General features: G+C 42.5%; 2 protein-coding genes across 2 annotated transcripts in view; one reads left to right on the forward strand and one right to left on the reverse strand.

Moving 5' to 3' along the window:
• LOC138964118 (haloacid dehalogenase-like hydrolase domain-containing 5) overlaps window positions 1-6,877 on the forward strand; it is a 46,701-nt gene extending 39,824 nt beyond the window's left edge. The window contains exon 8 of the mRNA XM_070336002.1: window positions 204-6,877. Within this exon, the coding sequence (XP_070192103.1) occupies window positions 204-747 (544 nt within the window). The 3' untranslated portion in view covers window positions 748-6,877. The remainder of the gene's footprint in view (window positions 1-203) is intronic.
• A 344-nt stretch (window positions 6,878-7,221) lies between these two features.
• The window catches only part of LOC138964116 (leucine-rich repeat-containing protein 74A-like), a 44,304-nt gene continuing 29,963 nt past the window's right edge, over window positions 7,222-21,562 (reverse strand). The window contains exons 12-16 of the mRNA XM_070336001.1: window positions 20,567-20,656; window positions 10,957-11,061; window positions 8,989-9,147; window positions 8,529-8,590; window positions 7,222-8,025 (exon numbers count right to left, since the gene is read on the reverse strand). Of these exons, the coding sequence (XP_070192102.1) occupies window positions 7,920-8,025; window positions 8,529-8,590; window positions 8,989-9,147; window positions 10,957-11,061; window positions 20,567-20,656 (522 nt within the window). The 3' untranslated portion in view covers window positions 7,222-7,919. The remainder of the gene's footprint in view (window positions 8,026-8,528; window positions 8,591-8,988; window positions 9,148-10,956; window positions 11,062-20,566; window positions 20,657-21,562) is intronic.

Below are 21,562 nucleotides of genomic sequence, written 5' to 3' on the forward strand. Positions count from 1 at the left end.
AGCAGTTTTTGTACACTTTCTGTGTAAAAAAAAATGTAATGGTCATATCCACAAACCATTACAACAATGAAAAAACCATGAATGCATGTTATTTTGTCTTGTTGACTCAAAACTAGAAAGGGCCGAGTTTCAATGACTATGACTGTGTTGTTTTGACAAGCTGTTGAGCTCAGCGGTAAATGTGCTTTGTTTTGTGTTTTCAGAGACAACCCTGAGACAGACATTTATGGAGGAAACTTGTATAACCAGTATTTGCGCAAACGTAACCTACAGCGACAACAACAGAACTCTGCACCTGTCTCCCAATCAACCAGTATTAAGAAGAAACTACGAATGGCACAGGTTGATGGGGAATACATCTCAGACGATGAAGAAGAGTTACCAGCGGCGGACATGGGTCATGCGCCAGTCATCGAATCTCCGATGGATGAGGATGAAGAACCAGAGGTGGTGGTGGGGGATGTGGCAAGGGAGGTTGTACTTTCTGCAGAGGAGGCCAACGACACACAAGGACTGTACACAGAGGGCTGTGAGTCCATCTTAGTATGCACCGGTGTGTTTAGCGAAGAAATGGACTTGTTCTCCTTCAAGGGCCAGCGCTCATCCAATCACAACCACAGGGACTTTGTCATCAACCCTGAATTGAAAAAGCCCAACCACATGGTGGCCAATGTCTGTGACGCTGTCAGGCTGGTCATGGAGAAAGAGGGAGCAGCCCTGAAGGATCTGAGGAATCTGAAATCTTAACCCCACTGGCTAACAGTACCGACTGCTGATAGAATTTCTCTGCAACCTCTTCGGGCCTTATCACCTTGCTAGAAAGCAAGAAACTTGTCTGTAAGTCTGGAGTAGAGTCCCTATATCGCTGACATGTGCATATCCCAATGACTTCATGAGTAGGACAGTTGTGTGTGTGTGGAAATAGATTTATCTTTCTACAGCTTACATGTGGTCTGAGTGATACAGCTGTAAGCTATCTTGACATGGGTTGTCAGTGATGTGTGATGTGTGAAACTCTGCTGGATAAACTTTTAGAGAAATGATGCAAAATCTCTTTTCATTCCCATTGAATGATTTCACCTCTGTTCTCCACCTATTTTGGTATGATGTAATTTTAACTAATCTGCTTTTTTTTTGATATACAATATCTGTTGCTTTGAATTAGATTGCCTTCGTGCTACTCATTTTGTTATGTTTGGTATGGTTTCCATTGCACTTTTTGTTTCACTTTGGTGCTCATGAATTCTGTATTTTTTTGGACAAAACATTTGCAAAGTTTCTTGCATCTTTCAAATTGCAAGTAGATGATGCCTGAAGAAACTTGTTTCCGTCTAGTTTTGTCTGATTTGATTCCCAATACACCAAGGTGTTAATCTGTTTCATGTACAAACTCCAATAAAAAGTCACCCTATGAAGATGATGTAAGCAGACCTGGGAACCCATACAATTTTGCCGTATTTTGCACGCATGATTGTCTAGAATACGATCAGTATGGTCAGTGGAACGAAATGCGACGAGAAAAAATTACTAGACTACTTTTTTTCACAAGCGCATCCCGAAGCTGATCCAGTATTTTGACACATGATTACAGTTTTTGTCAGTAAACATTAAAAGAAGCATGTGCTTTAAATGTATTGGTAAACTTAATTAATGCTGTGACGGACGCGTGTGAAGCATGTTTGAATCATGGATGTTCAAATGCTGTGTTGAGTACGCTCATTTTCGGAAAATATACCAAGTTTGTTTGAAAATACTCCAAGTGCAAAACAGGGGTTCCCAGGTCTGTGTAAGGGAAAAGGAAGGTTCATTGGGTCATGAAATGTATTTTAAAATCGCGAAAGTAATGGTTTCATGACCAGTTGGTAAAGCTTTTGTTTGTTTTTTCATCTTTTTATCAGATCATGCGAAGTAATTACTCAGTCAGTTAATGTCAAAATGTTTGCCTTGAAACACTGTTGTGATTGAACTTTACACCGTGCTGTGTGGGTGAATGGGGTGGGGTGAGGGGGGGTGGAATGGATCTGGCATGGCATAATCAAACAAAAGAACCTGGTTTTCAGCTTATGACAGAGGAGGTTTTTGAATGGCTGGTAGGATGTGGGGTTGAAGCTGGTTTGTTCAGCAAAGGCCACCTTCTGATGCCTCTATCTAGTAACTTGACCAAAGTATAAAGTTAACAAGTCGCGTGAAGCGATATAAAGACATTTTGTCAAGATCAACACCACAAACCAATCATCGCCGAGACTACTTTCAGATAGTCTCGGCTAACTATACCGAAGACCGAGACGGGTCACGCTCGCCTCCGCGAAGCACGCGTCTGTCGTACTTACTGAACCTATTTCCTTTCATTCTGAGCATATTATTATAGTAAACATGACATATCTATATATTTTTGAATTCAGGAGAAGATGAGGAATACAACGCAATCAATTTTAATCTGTTTCTGAAAATTCGATTTTAATGACAACTTTAATGAGCAAACTCATAAATTAATTTGTAAGCCTCCAAGCTGAAATGCAATACATACCAAAATCCGGGCTTCGTCAAAGATTACTTGACCAAAATTTCAACCAATTTGATTGAAAAAATGAGAGCGTGACAGTGCCGCCTCAACTTACACAAAAAGCCGGATATGATGTCATCAAAGACATTTATCCAAAAAATGAAAAAAACGGGTGGGGATATTATACTCAGGAACTCTCATGTAAAGTTTCATGAAAATCGGTTCGGTAGTTTTCTCTGAATCGCTCTACACACACACACACACACATACATACACACACCACGACCCTCATCTCGATTCCCCCTCTATGTTAAAACATAGTCAAAACTTGACTAAATGTAAAAAAGGCCAGCTGCAATGTAGTGACAACTTTGGCTGGTCCCAAGGGTGTCCTTTCTTCCCATGTACCTTACTTCTATGTTCAGTCATCATAAATCCCTCTGATCCACCTCTAAGAAAAGTTAAAGCCTTTTTGCATTGACATGAAGGATATTAGGGTTATCAGGAAAAAAGAGGATCTTCTATTTCTGTCGTCTTTATATTGTCTTGATGTGTGTATGAATGTCTTGTTAGTGTTTGTTCGTATGTTAGTGTATTGAGGGCATTACTTGTGCGCACACAGGGATGCTGCATAATAATTCTCTGATATTCTCTTAGCGTGCTTCCTGCAGGTATAAGGGTACAAAGAGCATACCCAGTGATTTTAGTTCTCAGGAGGTTCATTGTTAGCACAAATCATGTTTGGAAAACAAGTAAGTAATGGTTTCATCACCAATGCAGATTATTTTGTTTATGACATCAGTTTTAGCATCATGAGATTTTACTTTTTGTGTGTATATATGTGTTTCATCCTTATTCAGTTTTCTTGAAATAATGTGGGCCAAGGTTACACTTGTAACGAATGACGTTGATTGTGTGATTTGTAGTTGGTGTTCTTATTCATCAGCTTTGCTGTGAATAGTCGATCCATGAAATTCACTGTTAAAAAAACCCTGTGATCTGCATTATAATATTCCATTAATCTTGAGTAAAAACGTGATATGTGTAGTTTGTCTAATTTAAACTTACTTGCTGATTCTTGTCTCCACTGGATGTTACTGTATTGCAAAATGCTGGTTCAAGCTAAGTGACGACCAGATAAAATGACTGTTTGGACGCGAAACACGAAAGTGTACTTAATGGTAATTGCAGAACATTCAGAAATAAACAAAAAAGTGAGGTTGAAAGTTTTCTTGGCCATGCTGTGGTGGGTTTAGAACTAACCAGGTTCAGTAGCCTTGAGGTGACCTTTCTGTGGACCGCCCTGATATGGCCCTTCGTGGTCGGCTGGGCGTTAAGCAAACAAACAAACAAAACTTTTCTGTGGGGGTCTGTAGCTAGGATGAATATGGTTGAGAACTAAGTTCATTTCTGTCTTACTGGGAACAGCATGAATTTGATAGCCATTGATATTAACATGCTTGAAAAAGGCATAGTTGAACCAAAGAGTAGCATAATAATGTTTGTTGAGTTTCATGTCCGTTAAGTCAAGGATCTGAAGCTAACCTGTTGATGCTTATAGCTCTTGAAATGCTTTCGGAAGTGCTCACTTCTTGCAACTGGAGCTAGAAACATGGTTGCAGACTCCACAAGGTTGGTAGCACCATGTTGATTTCTTGTTATGCATGAACACAATACACTACTATCAAGATCATAACATTTACCATGATATGGTCATTTCAGGGACTTTTCCTTTTATAGATTGCTGTGTGTGCTTGTGCTGAATTTGCAACCAGTGAAATCGGACGTTAATGTCGGCAACGGCATGGAAATAAGGCATCAGTAGTTTTGCTTCTTTTGCTTTCTGTCCTAATAGGCTGAATAGACAAAACTTGAACAATTTACTGTAGCAATATTATTAGCTTGGGCATCCTTTCACAGCAGTGAACCAGTAGGAAATAAAACAGGGTGTGCATAGATTGAAATAGATTTTACGCGGGAAGCTTGACTGAATTAGAGTTTTAATTGTGGGCATGTTGTCTAGAGTTTAATTCTCGCTGTAGTGAAAAGAAACATGTAACCAGCAGCAGCAAGTGGTTGGACCTCAGTTCAAAATACAAGCTGGCTGTAAATACTGTGGAACCCCCCTTGTAAGAGTTAGTAAGACCCCTGTTTTAAAACTTCCCTCTTTGAAGTCCCTGCTTTCTTAAGATTTTCTGTTAATAACCTCTGTTTGAGTTCACCTCCATTTTTATGACCTGCTTTTCTCAGATTTGGGGTGTTAAAAAAAAGGGGGGGTCCACTATTGTTGTTTCCACATACATGTGAAAGGGTATCAAGCTTGATGATTCTGGTGAAGAGTTCCTCTGCACAATTTGTTTACACCTTTTTTGTTGCATACACATATGTACAAGCAGGTGTGGGTGAAACTCCTGTTTTTCTTTGGTCTGTTATATTGTTTCTTGTCCTCACCCTCTCATTGAAAAGAAAAGAGGACTTTGCATAACGTTACAGCTTGGTTTGTAGTTATGTTTTTGTCATAACATATTTTGTTGGTGTTCTTGATGTCTGTTTCAGTATCTTACAAATTATATTTTGTTGGAATCTCAAAATTTCCATCTGACCGCACTTATCTCTTCCCCTCCTCATTAACTCCACAGGTACACACGCGTGTTTATATTTTTCTCATGTAAGTACAATGTACTAGTTGATCCAAATCTCCCATTATGCTTTCTGTCTTTGAAAAGACAAAAAAGCTAATAACAAGAGCTACAATGTATCACAGATTCTTGCATGAACTTATAGAGAGATTTACCAATTTTTGTTGTCAAAAAGATGTATATAGTTGGTATAGATAATGCTGCCTCTATGCATCAGTTTTGTCAATATGTTTTAGGAGATGACGGGCTGGTCTTGCATGAGGAAATAAAAGTCACTTGAAACAGTTGAAAGAAGTTAATGTGAAATGTATAGTGTGCATTACCTCCTGTGCAAACAGGCTCTTAATTATGAAAGTGATCGTATAAATGGATGTATGTGTAAGGAAATTGATTGAAGTTATAACTGTTGATGTGTGTCTATATAATCAAGGTATATGAACAATGTGATACAGTGGTACTCCCCATGTAAGACCTCCCAAAATCTGACAAATTTAGGTCTTAAAAGGGGGGGGGGGGTCTTACATGGGGGGTGAGGTCAGGTCAGAAAAAGACAGTGAGAGAGAAAAAATCAGTGACAGAGAGAAAGAGAGAAATACCTTCAGGGTCCGTCGAAGTTGTGGCATAATTACAGTTGTGGTTTGGTGAATTAATTTGATAATCTAATTCAATAAAAAGCAAGAGGTATGTATTTTTTTCCTCTTCTTTCCGCGCGATTGAGCGTTTGAAGTTGAAGGAGAGTTCGAAGCCATGGTCGAAGAAGAAGATCGTTGATGCTCGCGCGTGTGTTTGTTGATTTTTCGAAAGGAAGTGGACAAAGAAAAGGGCATGTTGGGATCGTAAAATTGTGAACGCCGGACATGCGCAATCGAGACCTAAACGCGTCGTCTGTTATATTTCCGACCGAGTGATTTTTGCGATCTTTTTTCAGAGATTCAAGCAAAACGTTACGATTTTTTGTTAGGTTTTGATTTGAAAATGTCGTTACAAGGTCGCAAATTGTAACAACTAGTCGGTCGCAAATCGGGTTCTGGGGGGAGTCGGCCATGGGGGTGATTTATATAGCAAAACTAATCCGTCAGCAAGAATGAGGTCTGAGAAGGGAGAGGGTCTCTGATGGGGGGGTCGTTCGTCGGGAGTACCACTGTAATGATCATGCATATGGAGAATTGTATATAATGCAGTGTCAGGTTGTTTCTTGTCAATGTTTGTGTATGTAATTGTGTGTGCTGTATTTATTCTCCAAAGATTGTGAAGTTTGATCTGGGATAGTTGCTATCTTCATTGTTTTTTGTGCATAAATAGTTTTTGCCAGCTTTGTTGGTGCTCCTAGTTGTATGAACATTGCTTTTATTTTTTTTATTTTTTTTAGCTGACAACATAAGCTTGCAAAGGAGTGTGTCATGAACAGTGGTGTAGCATAGAACCAGACATTGTATATAGCTGTACAGATGCAAAACTAGACTATTTTTCAGAATGATGTTATTTGTTTGTGTACATGTAAGCATAACATGTAAATAGTACACTGTGTGCATTTGTAGTGTATTCAGACTTGTTAATGAGTTTTATTTTTGATTGTTTTAATTCAGTCTGACCCCTGAGGTTTTATTCAAAGGCATATGAATCTGTGGCATTTGTATCTTTGTCAGTCTCTGGAGGACATACTCAAAGCCGCTACTGTCAAGATGTATTGAGTTGATGGTAGAATGCAAGAAGTTTCCATTACAATTAACTTCGACTCTTCTGTGTATTTGTGTGTGTGTGTGTGTGTTTATGGGGATTTGTGTGTGCACACATCCATGTGTTTGTTAGTGTGTTTATCTGTCTGTTCACCCACACGTCTGTGTGTGTACCTGTCTGTGTGTGTTATCATTCTGTGCCTGATTGTGCCTGACTGACTGCATCAATGACAAGAAGTTGATTCTTACCATTGCATAAGGCACCCACAGGGAAAGAGGTAAATGCGCTTTCACCTCATCAAATTTTGCAAGTGAGAGAGGTGTTTTTTTCACCACTGTGAATGTAAAAAAAGAAGAGAAAAAAGCACCCAAAACAATGAAACAACAACAGTGACACAACATATTGCATATCTGCTTGATGGAGGTATTCACAGAAGTCAGCTTTCAGACACAATAACATGGACTAAAGGTAATGCTTTCAATCCTTCCATGAAACAAATACGAGGTAACAATTTTGAACTCGCACAGACATACATGCACACAATCCTTTCTATACTACATGCATGCGCACAATGAATCGCACAAAAAGCATGACGAGCTCTTCACATCGTTTCTTGCAAGCTGTGTCTGTTCCCTGTCTGGGACCAATGTGCATCTGACATTGCCAATTCTGATTAAAGACGAAGCTCGAAGAAGGGCAGCTTGCTAGAGAATGTTCGTTTTAATGTCATCAAATAGAAACATTTCTCAATCATTGGTTTCTCCTCGATCAACCTGTACTTTATGTTTTTCTTCTGTTCCCTGTTCTTTTATTTCAATGTGTAATTATCTATATGACTGCCAGTTTTGCTTGTAACTGACACAAAAACTTGGGTATGATCCACAGGCCTAGAAAGATATCCGTTATTTCAATACATCAGTTTCGATATTCTCTCAGGAGACAGGTTCTCCCATATCTCCCTCACTCTTGTAATCTATATTAGAGCGCTAATTTTCCTTTGTTTCTCGGAACCATTCATGCATCTGTACACAGTGGTGCATCCTTGTGCGGTGTTGTGGTCAGCAAGAGAAAGTGTCATAGTGTGTTCACGTTTCTGCGGGTCAAGAGGGTCTATGCAGCCTGCTCTGCATTCCCGGAGACAGGCTGAACCCACGAGATGGCCGTCTCTTGTCATATTCGCTGAACACTTTGCCCGAGAGAATGTCCCTGGGGAAAATCGCAACAAAAGAAATAAAAACAAGAAGCAAAACAGAACATAAACAACAAACGTGAAAGACGTTCACATTATGAATACAGTTTTAAAATCACCCCCTCCCTCCCCATTCAATACCCCAGCTTTCCAGATTTTCTGTTAGTTATACGTCTATACATTTACCATTTTAAGACTCTCTCCCTTTTAAAGACCTGCATTTTCCAACACTTGTGGAGGTCTTATAAGGCGGTATAAAACTTGGAAGAATGAGGCAGTTGCACTGCCACAAAACGCAGATTTAAACGTCTGATGTTTCTCCAAGTTTCACAGATATGCAACTGTTTACTTTCCAGTTCCTGAATAGCTTGTTTTAAAGTTCACTTTGTGAATCTGAGTAAAGGCACTTAAACTTACCTTTAGTTGACACGACCACAATATGAACATGACTTGTAACTGACACTAAAACTTGGGTGTGATTAGTATGACCAAAATGTATGAAACAGTTATAAAAACTTACGTGTAATTAATCCGACCAGAATGTGAAAAGTCGATCTCATCGATGATAAAGTCCAGTTGCCTCTGCACAGGAAACAGAAACAATTCATGAAACAGAGGCTTTGCTATTGGGAGCTGATATGTAAATGTGTCTCGTTGATGTAGAACTAATCTTGTGAATATGTGAGGTGAGATGCAATGTGTGAGTGTGCGTGTGTGTCACACTGTTGTGTGTGTATATAATACGTGCGTGAAAATGAACATGAATGCATGCGTGTGTGTGCTTGCGTGGCTGTTGTGTGTTCAAAATGAATCTATGTGTTGTTTATATATAGACATGTTTTTGTATGTGCATGCATCGGCGCTCTAGCAAGCAGAAACGATTCTGACATAAATGGCGCCATAGTCATTAAGTGCTATTATTTCCGCTTGAGTTGAAGTAGTTGATAATCAAAAACAAATTATGCAAGATTGAGTCTTACACTGGTGAGTCGAATGCCGGCGGCTCTCAGGCACTGTTTGGTTTCGTCAGCCGTGAGCACGTGGCTGTGATCCTTGTCCTGCTGTTGACACGCCGCCTCCAGCTCGATCACATGATCCTGACAGAAGCGGCCAAAGAACCGGAGAACACCCAACAGACTCTGTTGGATAAACCATAAGTGCTGGCTGGAATAAATGTGGTACTGGAGATGGTATTGGTGTGTGTGTGTGTCTCTGTGTAAAAATGGCTGAGTTTCTGAAATGAAGGCACTGACAATTAAACACTAAACTAACACTACTTCTTCTTTGTTTCACTCTAATTTTCTTTCTTTCTTTCTTTCTTCTTTGTTTCTTTTGAGTGTGGTTAATTTAATCTTTTGATCTATTTACTTTTTCACTTCCTTTTTTATTTACTCACATGCGAAGCAAAAGTGAGTCTATGTACTCACCCGAGTCGTCCGTCCGTCCGTCCGTCCGGAAAACTTTAACGTTAGATATTTCTTGGACACTATTCAGTCTATCAGTACCAAATTTGGCAAGATGGTGTATGATGACAAGGCCCCAAAAAACATACATAGCATCTTGACCTTGCTTCAAGGTCAAGGTCGCAGGGGCCATAAATGTTGTCTAAAAAACAGCTATTTTTCACATTTTTCACATTTTCTCTGAAGTTTTTGAGATTGAATACCTCACCTATATATGATATATAGGGCAAAGTAAGCCCCATCTTTTGATACCAGTTTGGTTTACCTTGCTTCAAGGTCAAGGTCACAGGAGCTCTTCAAAGTTGGATTGTATACATATTTTGAAGTGACCTTGACCCTGAACTATGGAAGATAACTGTTTCAAACTTAAAAATTATGTGGGGCACATGTTATGCTTTCATCATGAGACACATTTGGTCACATATGATCAAGGTCAAGGTCACTTTGACCCTTATGAAATGTGACCAAAATAAGGTAGTGAACCACTAAAAGTGACCATATCTCATGGTAGAAAGAGCCAATAAGCACCATTGTACTTCCTATGTCTTGAATTAACAGCTTTGTGTTGCATGACCTTGGATGACCTTGACCTTGGGTCAAGGTCACATGTATTTTGGTAGGAAAAATGTGTAAAGCAGTTCTTAGTGTATGATGTCATTGCTAGGTTTAGGTCAAGCATGTGAGTCGTATGGGCTTTGCCCTTCTTGTTCAGTATTCTATTAGTCGATTGAAGGGGTATCACGTGACCAGCACCAATGATGATGTAGCATGCTACATGGGACGTAACCCAGGGTGTCAGCCATGCTGGTGCAGTCACTTTTTTAGTTGGGGTTGCTCCCCTTATACCTAGACGGGGTAGCTTTTATCATAACCTAAGCATCTAAAGTGGGTCAATGCAATTATGTGATTCGGGTAAGTATATTAATCAAATGAAAATTTACTTAAAAATTTTCGATTGTATACATATTTTGAAGTGACCTTGACCCTGAACTATGGAAGATAACTGTTTCAAACTTAAAAATTATGTGGGGCACATGTTATGCTTTCATCATGAGACACATTTGGTCACATATGATCAAGGTCAAGGTCACTTTGACCCTTATGAAATGTGACCAAAATAAGGTAGTGAACCACTAAAAGTGACCATATCTCATGGTAGAAAGAGCCAATAAGCACCATTGTACTTCCTATGTCTTGAATTAACAGCTTTGTGTTGCATGACCTTGGATGACCTTGACCTTGGGTCGAGGTCACATGTATTTTGGTAGGAAAAATGTGTAAAGCAGTTCTTAGTGTATGATGTCATTGCTAGGTTTAGTTATTTGACCTTGACCCTGAAGGTCAAGGTCATGTAAAGGTCAAGGTCAAGCATGTGAGTCGTATGGGCTTTGCCCTTCTTGTTTACTGATGTATTAATTACTTATTCGCTCATTCATCAGCCCATTTACTCAAGTGTCTAAATACAGGTGTTTGTGTTTGACTCACGGAGTTCCTGTGGTAACCCCCTGATCCACCGTGCAGTACGATGAGCCCCTTCTCCTCTCCCAGTCGCTGGATGTGCTGTAAGGCTTCTTTGCTCAGTCCCAGCTCCTGCCACAAACGCTATAACTTTAAAAAATGAAACCCCCCCATTTTGTTATCTCAAAATCTGAGAAAGTCAGAGATAGGGAGTCTTTAAATGAAGTTAAGTTCACATAAGTTATGAACAGAATTTCCTAGTAACTGGGCCCGTCTTAAAAAAAAGGGGACGGGGTGTCTTAAATTGGTTGGCCTGTACTTATGGCAAGTTATGTCATCTAAATTTGTGTGTGTGTGGGTCAAATAGGGTTTACAGTCAACTGCATTGTAATGATGTGTGTGCGTGCGTGCCATGCGTGTGTGTGTTCATGTGTGTGGGTGTTTAGTGTGTGTGTGTGTGTGTGTGTGTGTGTGTGTGTGTGTGTGTGTGAGTGCATGTGCGCGTAGTGAGCTTAGTTACTAGTAACACTGTTGTTGTTGTTGTTGTTGTTGTTGTTGTTGTTGTTGTTGATGCCTGTGTGTGTTTAGCGTAAATGCATTAAATAAATAATTATCAAAAGAATCATGAACTTCAATGGACATACAAGTAGTAACCACATGCAAAAGCAGTTTAGTGGGGTGAGATTAGGGACACGGTAAGAAGCTGAGAAAAGGGAACGACAGGGAGAGCAAAACCACAAATCAAACCACAAGATTACGAAAGGCAGCAAGAGAACCCTTTTTATTCTGACCTTAACGTTCTTTCTCTTGCTCAAGTGATTAATTGCATGTCTTATCAGTATTACGAATACTCGTATATTACTCAAATACTCTTTATCTACGACAACACATTATCGATAAACATGATTAAAAAACATCTATATGATAACTTGCTACGTAACAACTGTTTACTGAGCGACATGTCACAGCTTGAAAGTCGCAGTAAGGTCACAATAACAATCATTTGTAGGTATGGTATGTGCATGTTATTTTTATACTGGTCCTTTTATCCAGGACACCGAGTTTTTCATAGCTATCTTGCGACAAGTTTAATAGTAACAGGAAGAGAACAAGAAGAGTTACAGAATATAAATCTAAAAGTGCATAACTATTGGTATCACCATTGTGCAGCCATATTGTTGTGCACCACTACTATTTCACTTAATCTAACAGGGGCGGACGAGGGGGGGGGGGGGGTTCTGGGGTTTCCGGACCCCCCCCCTCCCCCCCAGCCAAAAAATTGAGTTTCAATTTTTGGGGTATTAATCAGTGACAAAATCTGCTGCCTGAAACTGGTAATGATCATCCTCAGAATGCACCAGATTGCACCATTTTGCATCCTTTGTTTCAAAATTTTCCGGGGGAGCATGCCCCCGGACCCCCCTATATAGCAAGCTAGGCGCTTTGCGCCGTCGGCTCGGCGCTTCGCACCCTTATCTTCACAATATACTTTTGGAAACCCCCCCCCCCCCCCTTAAAATGAACTGATCCGCCCCTGTCTAATAAACAGCGGCAGTCGTCTGAGAGGCGGTTGTGAACGCTACAGAGAGTACACAGAACGTTTTTCACGCACACAACGCGCATGCCGCACAGGCTAACTAACAACTGGTGTTGAAGCTGAAAGCAAGTAACAGTAAGTCACATGAAACCGTCCTGTGATGCTGTTTCTAAAAGCACGTTGATGGAAGACAAGATAGAGATGTGTGCACGTGATTAAGCTGCATGTACGTGTGTCTTGTGTGTGACAGTGGCACCTGTCAAGAGCGGACGGAAAGCACTGGGACGAGTCAAGGGTGTCCTCTTAGCAGGAAAGGGGCAGAATAGTTACTTGTAGAGCTCTGCTATGGGACTCACAGTGTGGGAGACGTTCCATGCGTAAAAAGCTGTGAGGCCGTGATGTGCCAACAATTTTCCGCAGGTGTCTCGGATCGCTCCCAACGGTTGCTGTCTTAGGCAGAGTTCCGTGTTACTTTTTGGGTTTCAACGTTCTCAAATGCCTCGTTTATCAACGGCACAGACAGCTATACGATAGAATAGGTAGATATTGCAATAATAGATAAGTTATGGCAAAAAGTGTTGGGTTTTTTCGTGCATTTTCGTGATTATACTTGACACAGATCAACACACACCATACAAACCTTAATAGGGAGCTAAAGCAACGCAAACACAACGTTTTGGTAGAACCGTGACTTGACACAGATCAACACACACCATACAAACCTTAATAGGGAGCTAAAGCAACGCAAACACAACTTTTTGGTAGAACCGTGACTGACTTGACAAAATTGTTACGAACTACTCCTGGTGATGCGTTGTTCTGCCTTGTAAAACTGAGGAGCTATTCCCGCTTGACTTCCTTCCAACTGAGTAATTGTGACGGTAATAAAACGAAACTCTGCCTAACACAGCTACCTGTGGGAGCAATCTTAGACAACCGTGTAAACAGTCAGAGCTGGAACAATACCGCCTCAGAGCTTCTTACGCATGGAACGTGGGACTGAAGATGTCGTTATGTGTGAGTTTATCTATTTTTTTAATTGATTTATTTACTGGGGTTATAGTGTCCTCGCACGACAAGTTTAGTGAGCAAAATGTCCGACATTTGTTGCACTTTACCCAAAGCCACAGACCCGAAACGAGCACACACAAAGAACCCTAGCCTCCGCCGCGCCATAGAAACTTGACTATTTTACTGCTGACCGTGCAGAGTGACTGAGAAACCGACTAACTTAGTTTGCTTGTTTGTTTGTTGTAAGCAAGAACCAAGACAAAGGCACTAAATAATGATTTGATTTAATAGAAGTGCAAAATATCACACCTTTCATCTAATTGAAGGGATTCCTGTTTTAGAGGGTCCCTGAAATTGGGACAAAGTGCACAAAAGTCAGCCTCTTGCAACATCAAAAGCAGAACACACACTGAGTCACTTACCCCACAGTTCTGTCAGGAAGAAATATACATGTTTATAATTAGATGTGTATAATAATAAGTAATAGTTGGCAAAATCAGGGTACACCGACTGCTTATGTTGTGCCTGTGGTATAATGAAGTGCATTCTTGCCGCAAATTATTACTGTTTTATGCAGATCCGTCTATTGTTAATCAGTTTTCTTTCATCCCAACACACCACATGGACGCCACATTACTGCCATGTTCGAGTTTTACATGAAAAATGCAAGTCAGTGTGATTAGCCAATCTAATCAATAGCTCATTACCGGTGTGTTTGAGCCGTTAAAAGTCTTTAATCGAGCATCTGCAAAAGGGGGAGGAGAGTTCTACACAGAAAAAGTCAGTGCTTGTTGATCAGTATTGAAAAAAAAACACAGAAAAAACATAGCGTCACGCTCGTAAGACAATTACCAATGTCTTTTTTTAATGCTTTGAGAAAAACGCCAAAAATGTACACTCTTCAAAAAAAGTCAAGGAATGGTTGAAAAAACGGATCTAATTATAAAAAATTGCCAAAAAATTAAACATCGACATAATAATTAAAAGATTATTGTGTTTGAATTAACAAATGAGCAATGCATCTTGACCTAGAATTTTGTTAGGCAGGCAGAGTTATTTCCCTTTGTGGTACTTCTCAAAAGCTTCTGCATTTTGGAAGAAGAGAGAGAGAAAATGTAAGTTTTACGCCCTCACGGCAAAGCAATTATAGGGGCATGTTACTCGGAAAAACCCGGCTTTGTATAAAAAATAAAAAAAATAAAAATGCAGGGGGGGGGGGGGGGGGATGTAGACAGCTAGCTGCCGGCTGCTAGAGGAGACCTGAAGTGGGCTAGGGACCGGGTTGGGTCGTCTTGGGTCAGTGCTGAAATGGTTACTTTATTGGCTGTTGGCCGAACGGACACCCGGGCTTCATATTTTTGCATGCATGTATTCGTGTTTCCAAGGCCTGAGGCTTTCGCTGTGACCCTGGGATCTTTATAGTGCGCATGCGTGCACACGGGGGTGTTCGGACACCGAGGAGAGTCTGCACAAAGTTGACTCTGGGACACACATCCCGCGCCGAACTTGGGGGTTGAACCCACGCTGATAGTAACAACCGGTTTTAAAGCCAGCGCCTCTACCGACTGGGAAAACTCCCCCCCCCCCCCCCAATTGGTTGGGATTATGAAGTTCCGTGGAGGGCAGGGGGTATGGAGGAACACATAGTGTTTTGCTCAGAACATTCCCACCCAAGCAGAGCCGCGCTAGGGGTACGCATTACCGTGAAGCTGGCAGTCAGTGCTACCAAATGTCGTCTGTGTCTACCACTCGGTGGTGACTTAATGTGGGTCTATGTAAGCAGATGCCAGCGCAAGCAATCTGATACAGAGTCAGGAGGCGGTTTGGTACAAGAGAACCTTGGAGACCACAGCCTCGGCCGTCTAAGGGATCTCTGTGTGTCTGGAGGCACATTTGGTTTCTGAGGTTCAAGCGGAGCTGTTGCCTATGCTCCCAAGTTCCCGTGTCTCAGGAGGCGTTTTTGGTATGGAAGCAAACCTGTAGGTTGGGGCCTCTGCCTTTCAGGATGCCAGGACTACAAAATGTGTGTCTTGGGACACATTTAGCTTAAGATTCCAGAAGTGGATCTGTGCTGTGCTGGGTCTGCTGCAAGCACACTAGAACCAGCTCGCAACAGTTGAGGTGAACAGATTGGTGACCAAGATCATCATCGGTTTCTCTCCGAGTGATGGGTGTGGGAGGAAAAAGTCTCCCAGACTGAGAGCATTCTCCCTTCTGTAGCGGATGAGACTAGACATCTCTTCCTTGAGAGTATCACAACCTTCAAACACGTGTGTGAGGTGTCCAGTCTTGCCACACTGACAGACTACCTTGTCCCAGTAGATGCGGCTGCTGACCGTGCGCAAGCGACGCAACAGGCTCATGGGTCTCGGGGGGAGTGGGAGGTGGTGCCCTTTCCTATTGTAGGGGAGGTGTATCCATCCTCTCTCTTCACATGTTTGTGACAGTGTCTGCTCTCTTTCCTCTCTTTTTAGCTTGGATAGCAGCAGTTTGGCTTCCTGGCAGGAGAGCCGAATGTCTGCATTTTGGAAGAAAAAGGGTGTTTTTTATAGCCCCATGAAATTTGCGAAACGCATGCCAGGGCAAAAGGTTGTGATGCACGTGCTACAACAGGGTCCTGGCTATGAACATCGCTCACCAGCTTGTGTTTAAAGGTTGACACGCTGACACAATTATGCACAGTAGCAACATGCCCCCACGAAGAAAACTGAGCGATTTGGATAGAGGAAGGGCAATAGGATGGCTACAAGACGGTGTTGATGCCAGGCAAGTGGCCCAGAGGCTTGCAGTGGCTCCCTCTGTCATCATCAGACTAAAACAGAGATTCCACGCAACTGGAAGAGTGCAGGAGCGACAACGTTCTGGTCGGCCCAGAGTCACCACACAAAGAGAGGATCGCTTCATTCAGAGGCAGGCCATGCAACAAAGAATGGCTACGGCAAACAACATTAGGCAACGCCTACAAGCTACCACCAACACTGTTGTTAGTGGTCAGACGATCCGAAACCGCTTACACAACTTTGGCTTGCGTGCAAGGCGTCCAGTCCGAGGAACAACCCTGACTGCTAATCATCGAGCAGCTCGCCGAGCCTGGTGCACTCAACATGTGAAGTGGCAACGTCAGCAGTGGGCTCAGGTGTTGTTTACAGATGAGTCCCGCTTTTGCTTGGAACCTGCTGATGGTCGCATCCGAGTGTGGAGGCGTCGCGGAGAGCGCTTCGCAGAAGGCGCTGTTCTGGAACGACAGCGTTTTGGCGGAGGCTCTGTGATGGTCTGGGGAGGGATTCTTTCTTTCTTTCTTTATTTGGTGTTTAACGTCGTTTTCAACCACGAAGGTTATATCGCGACGGTGGGGAGGGATCAGCACACGTCTAAGGACACCTCTGTACCATGTAGTGGGCAACTTGACCGGTGTCCGCTACCAGAATGAGATCCTGCAACCCCTGGTCGTTTCAGCCCTCGAAGCGATCGGCCCTCGTGCGATTCTTCAGGATGACAACGCACCTCCCTATCGCTCTGCAGCTGTAAACACTTTCATCCAGCAGGCCAGGGTCAATAGGATGCTGTGGCCAGCCAACAGCCCGGACCTGAACCCCATAGAGCACATGTGGGACGAGCTTTGTCGTCGGGTACAGCAATTAACATCACCCTCCACCTGGCAATCTGGGTCAACTGCTGCAATGGCTCCAGCAGGAGTGGAATGGAGTTCCCAGAGCATTCATATGCAACCTGATCCACTCCATGCGCCAACGATGTGTTGAATGCCTGGCACACAACGGAGGGCACACGCGTTATTGACACTGATTCACATTGTTGTGAATTCCATTTTCGAGGGTTGTCACGTTTGACACACTCTAGCTAAATTGTCGCTGCCGCGTTCGATCTTTGCTTTGTTTGTCATTACTCCTTGGTTGTTCAATCATATAATTTGTAAAAAATGAAAGAATTCGGTCTTGTCTGTTATGTGTGGCGTGCTTGTAAAAAAGTGATCCTTAACTTTTTTTGAAGAGTGTATTTGGTTTCTGCCTATCTCATTTTAGTTATAAATTGCAAACTGCCTGTCTCGAGCTGTTACCCCGGGATAAACGTGAGATAAAGAGCTGACAGCGACATTTTCAATTAGCACAACTGCAAAACAACCCCCCAAAAGCTTTTGCATACCTTCGCAGTTTCCACACAAGTCTTCCTGTATCAAAAAAAAAAAGTGCCTAACTAAACTCAAACAAGTCGCATGAAGCGATATAAAAACATACGATGCAATCATTTTTAAATCTGTAAGTGAAAATTCGATTTTAATGACAACTTTAATGAGCAAACTAGTTAACTAGTTTTTAAGCCTCCAAGCTGAAATGCAATACCGTAGTCCGGGCTTCGTCGAAGATTACTTCACCAAAATGTCAACCAAAAATGAGAGCGTGACAGTGCTGCCTCAACTTTCACAAAAAGCCGGATATGACGTCATCAATGACATTAATCGAAAAAAAGAGAAAAAAAAGTCTGAGGATATTATACCCACGAACTCTCATGTGAAATTTCATGAAGATTAGTCCAGTAGTTTTCTCTGAATCGCTCTACACACACACACACACACACACACACACACACACACACACACACACACACACACACACACACGCACACACACATACAAACATATACACATACACACATACACCACCACCCTCGTCTCGATTCCTCCCGTCTATGTTAAAACATTTAGTCAAAACTTGACTAAATGTAAAAACGACATCGGCAGTTTTGCTTACGTTACCGTGGCATCGGTTTCCGATGGTCTGAGAGTTTGTACTCTCTAACACATAACAGATACCCTTCCAGTAGCTTCAACTGTAGTCTCACTTCACAAATACTGAGTTTGCAATTTTTGTAGCCGCCGGCTATTTATAGCCCGGCTATACTTAGGTTAAGTTCTTGTGGTTGTTTGAAAGTCTAGTTGATTGTCGACTGGGGACTGGGGACTGAATCTCTGGTACTCTGGGGTCACTTGAGCTCAAATATTGCGAGTAGCTTGGAATTGTGGGGCCAAGGGTTTGTGCAAAAAATTACGTTCCTAACGGTAGGCAAACGGAAAATATTAGCTTTACACGTTTTTCACTTTTTTGGCACCCGGTGGCGAATTTGCGATTCCTAAACGCCCCACTGAACGACTGACGTCACAGCCGCTTCGGCCTTTTCCGGAGGAACACCGCGTGTCACTTCGATCGCGTTGCACTTGTAGTGATTCGGCGATGCCACCTTGATTATCAGTAAATAAAGTTATTATTCAGGCAATATGAAAGAAATTAGTTTTTTTCTTTTGTTACACTTACACATAGTTTTATGAAGATCAATTTCAGACTCGGCAAAAGAATGGTTGTATCATCATGAGCGACTGTCACAAGCGAGAGGTGCGGTTCGGTCAGTAGGTCAGTCACTGTCGAACTGTTCGGTGCGAAGCACGGTTTTGTTTCTGGTAACTATATTGATTTCTTCAAGTTGTACTAATGTTTACGCTTTGCGCTGCGGTTTAATATGTGTGCTTGTTATTGGCTAATACGGTGAGCCCACGCCGTTTAGTTTGCAGACCGTGCACATGTGAGCTTTGTGTAATCGGGTTTTCATCATAACATACCACCGTGCTAAACCGCTTTGGGGGAAATGGTTTAAAAAAAAATAATAATAAAAAAAAATAAACGGAATGCATCAGGGTTGAAAAGATTGAAGGGTGGAGTTAAGGACACAAAATTGATGACAAAAATAAAGCAAACAAGAAAAATACTGTAACCTGGAAGGGAGTCGAACCCGAGTCAGCTGACATTCAAGCAGAAGCACAAACCACTAGGCTACGACAGCAACTGACAGACAGGGCTACAAAAGTGAAGGCATTTCAGGGTTACTCCGTCGTATGGGGCGTTTCTCGGGCATGAAGGTTCTGTTACCAACTCTACGGCTAAGAAAGGTTGCATTTGAAGTTAAATGTCCACTAAAATATCAAAGGGAACACCATTTCTGAACAACACAACGGTTTGCGCTCGCCTCTCGCAGTCGTTCAGGTGAAACCAAATCGGCTTGCCTGATACAGCAGATATTTGAACACTACCACGTCACTGACACAAACACTGAGCTACAGTTTAGTAACGTGATATGTTTTCAATTGTTCGTTCACTTGTATTGCTTTCAGATTTAACACACCAAGATGAATGAAACAGTGGCACGGTTTTCGTTGTGAAAATGTGCAATGGCAGTGCTACGCGATCAAAGTGTGTATTATGTACACGCGGTGTTCCTCCGGAAAAGACCGAAGCGACATGTGACGTCAGTCGTTCAGTGGGGCGTTTAGGAATCGCAAATCCGGCCAGGAAAAACAATTCCCTGTAAAGCGGGTGCTAAAGATTTGGCATGAGGACGCGCGTTTCAACCTAACACTTGACGTCGAAGACATGTGCTAAGTGAGACCTAAAACCTTTATACACGAAGCATGGAAGCTTTTACAAAGCATGGGCGTGTACACTAGTCAGATAACATGTTTTTTAATTCGTTTCAGCTGTTGTCAAAGACGTTTTCAACTTAAATTGTATGTGGTACTGTCATTGCGTATGTCTGGGTTTGAAACATCGTCCCGCGGCGCTCTTGATGTGTGGAGGGGTTGATATACTCTAAGAGAGGCTTGATTTCGACGAGCGCACAATAGCTCAATCGTTTAGGGCACAGGTCAACTGTTCAAGTTGTGCAGAGACGGTATCCATGTCCTACCCCCGTGTCACCACGGGTGACGAGATTAGGTAAACCAAGACCTCATACTGCTGCTTTGAAAGTGGATACGTCGGCAGGTTCAGTTGCGCCAAACGAATTCAGGCGCGCCTTGAATAATGCAAGTATTGTACAGTGGTACCTAGTACCTGCGATGAAAGGGCACCTTCGGGACCAACTTTAAGCGTCCCGACATTGCAGGTGACCACTCGCGAAACTGAGGATATATATTTTGGTTTATTTGACAGAAATAGGGACAAGGAAAGGTGCCCCTTCGTGAGAGGTGTCCTCTCATTGGAGGGGCCTCACATCGCAGGTACCACTGTAGGCCTAGCAACTCACCTCCAGTGACACAAACTTGAGGTTCTGGTGAAGGGCAGCAGCGTTAAGAATAGCCTCTATGCCTTTGTCGCCGATGGGATTCAGGTTCAGCTGTTTCAATCCATGCAACACCAAAAGGACACAAAGTAAGCTCACGACAGTGAGGCACAGCAACAACAACAACAACAACTGTAACTACAACAACAAAATAGGCCCTAAGCCATACTGATAGTACAGAGACCCGTGCGCATAGGAACACACACACACACTGACACACACACACACACACGAGCACACACACACACACACACACGCATGCACTCACAACCGCGTGGGAGAGAGAGAGAGAGAGAGAGAGAGAGAGAGAGAGAGAGAGAGAGAGAGAGAGAGAGAGAGAGAGAGAGAGAGAGAGAGAGAGAGAGAGCAGACAGGCAGCAGGGCTCCCCACAGAGCGCGTCCCTGCGTCCTAAACGCACTAGAAGCTGAAAACACGTACTAGAAATGTATGGAGGGGGTCCCGGGACGCACTAAAATTTCAAAGAGGGGGTCCTGGGACGCACTGAATTCCCGTTATCGTGCGTACCGTAGATACTATTTTCAGACTGCAATCGTCAGCTATTACGTACTTTGAGGCACAGTTTTCAGATTTTGCAAGCACCGATGTCAATTTCACGCGAAGGAAATCGGAAAGGAGGTTGAAACCGATGCTAAAGTATATATATATATATATGTGTGTGTGTGTGTGTGTGTGTGTGTGTGTGTGTGTGTGTGTGTGTGTGTGTGTGTGTGATGTCATCCTAGAATATGTCAATGATAAAGACACTTCACAGTAAACTATGCGTGACCACAATGTTTTATGAGTACAACGGGACTTTTCGGCTTTTGGACCCTTGGGACCCTCTAAAATTCTGCAGTGGGGGTCCATGGACCCTCTAGAAACTGAAAGTGGGGGTCCCGGGACCCTCTAGGAGGGGCGTCTGTGGGGAGCCCTGGGCAGGCTGACACACACAGAGAAAC

The sequence above is a fragment of the Littorina saxatilis genome, linkage group LG4 (genome assembly GCF_037325665.1).
Source record: "Littorina saxatilis isolate snail1 linkage group LG4, US_GU_Lsax_2.0, whole genome shotgun sequence".
Lineage (NCBI taxonomy): Eukaryota > Metazoa > Mollusca > Gastropoda > Littorinimorpha > Littorinidae > Littorina > Littorina saxatilis.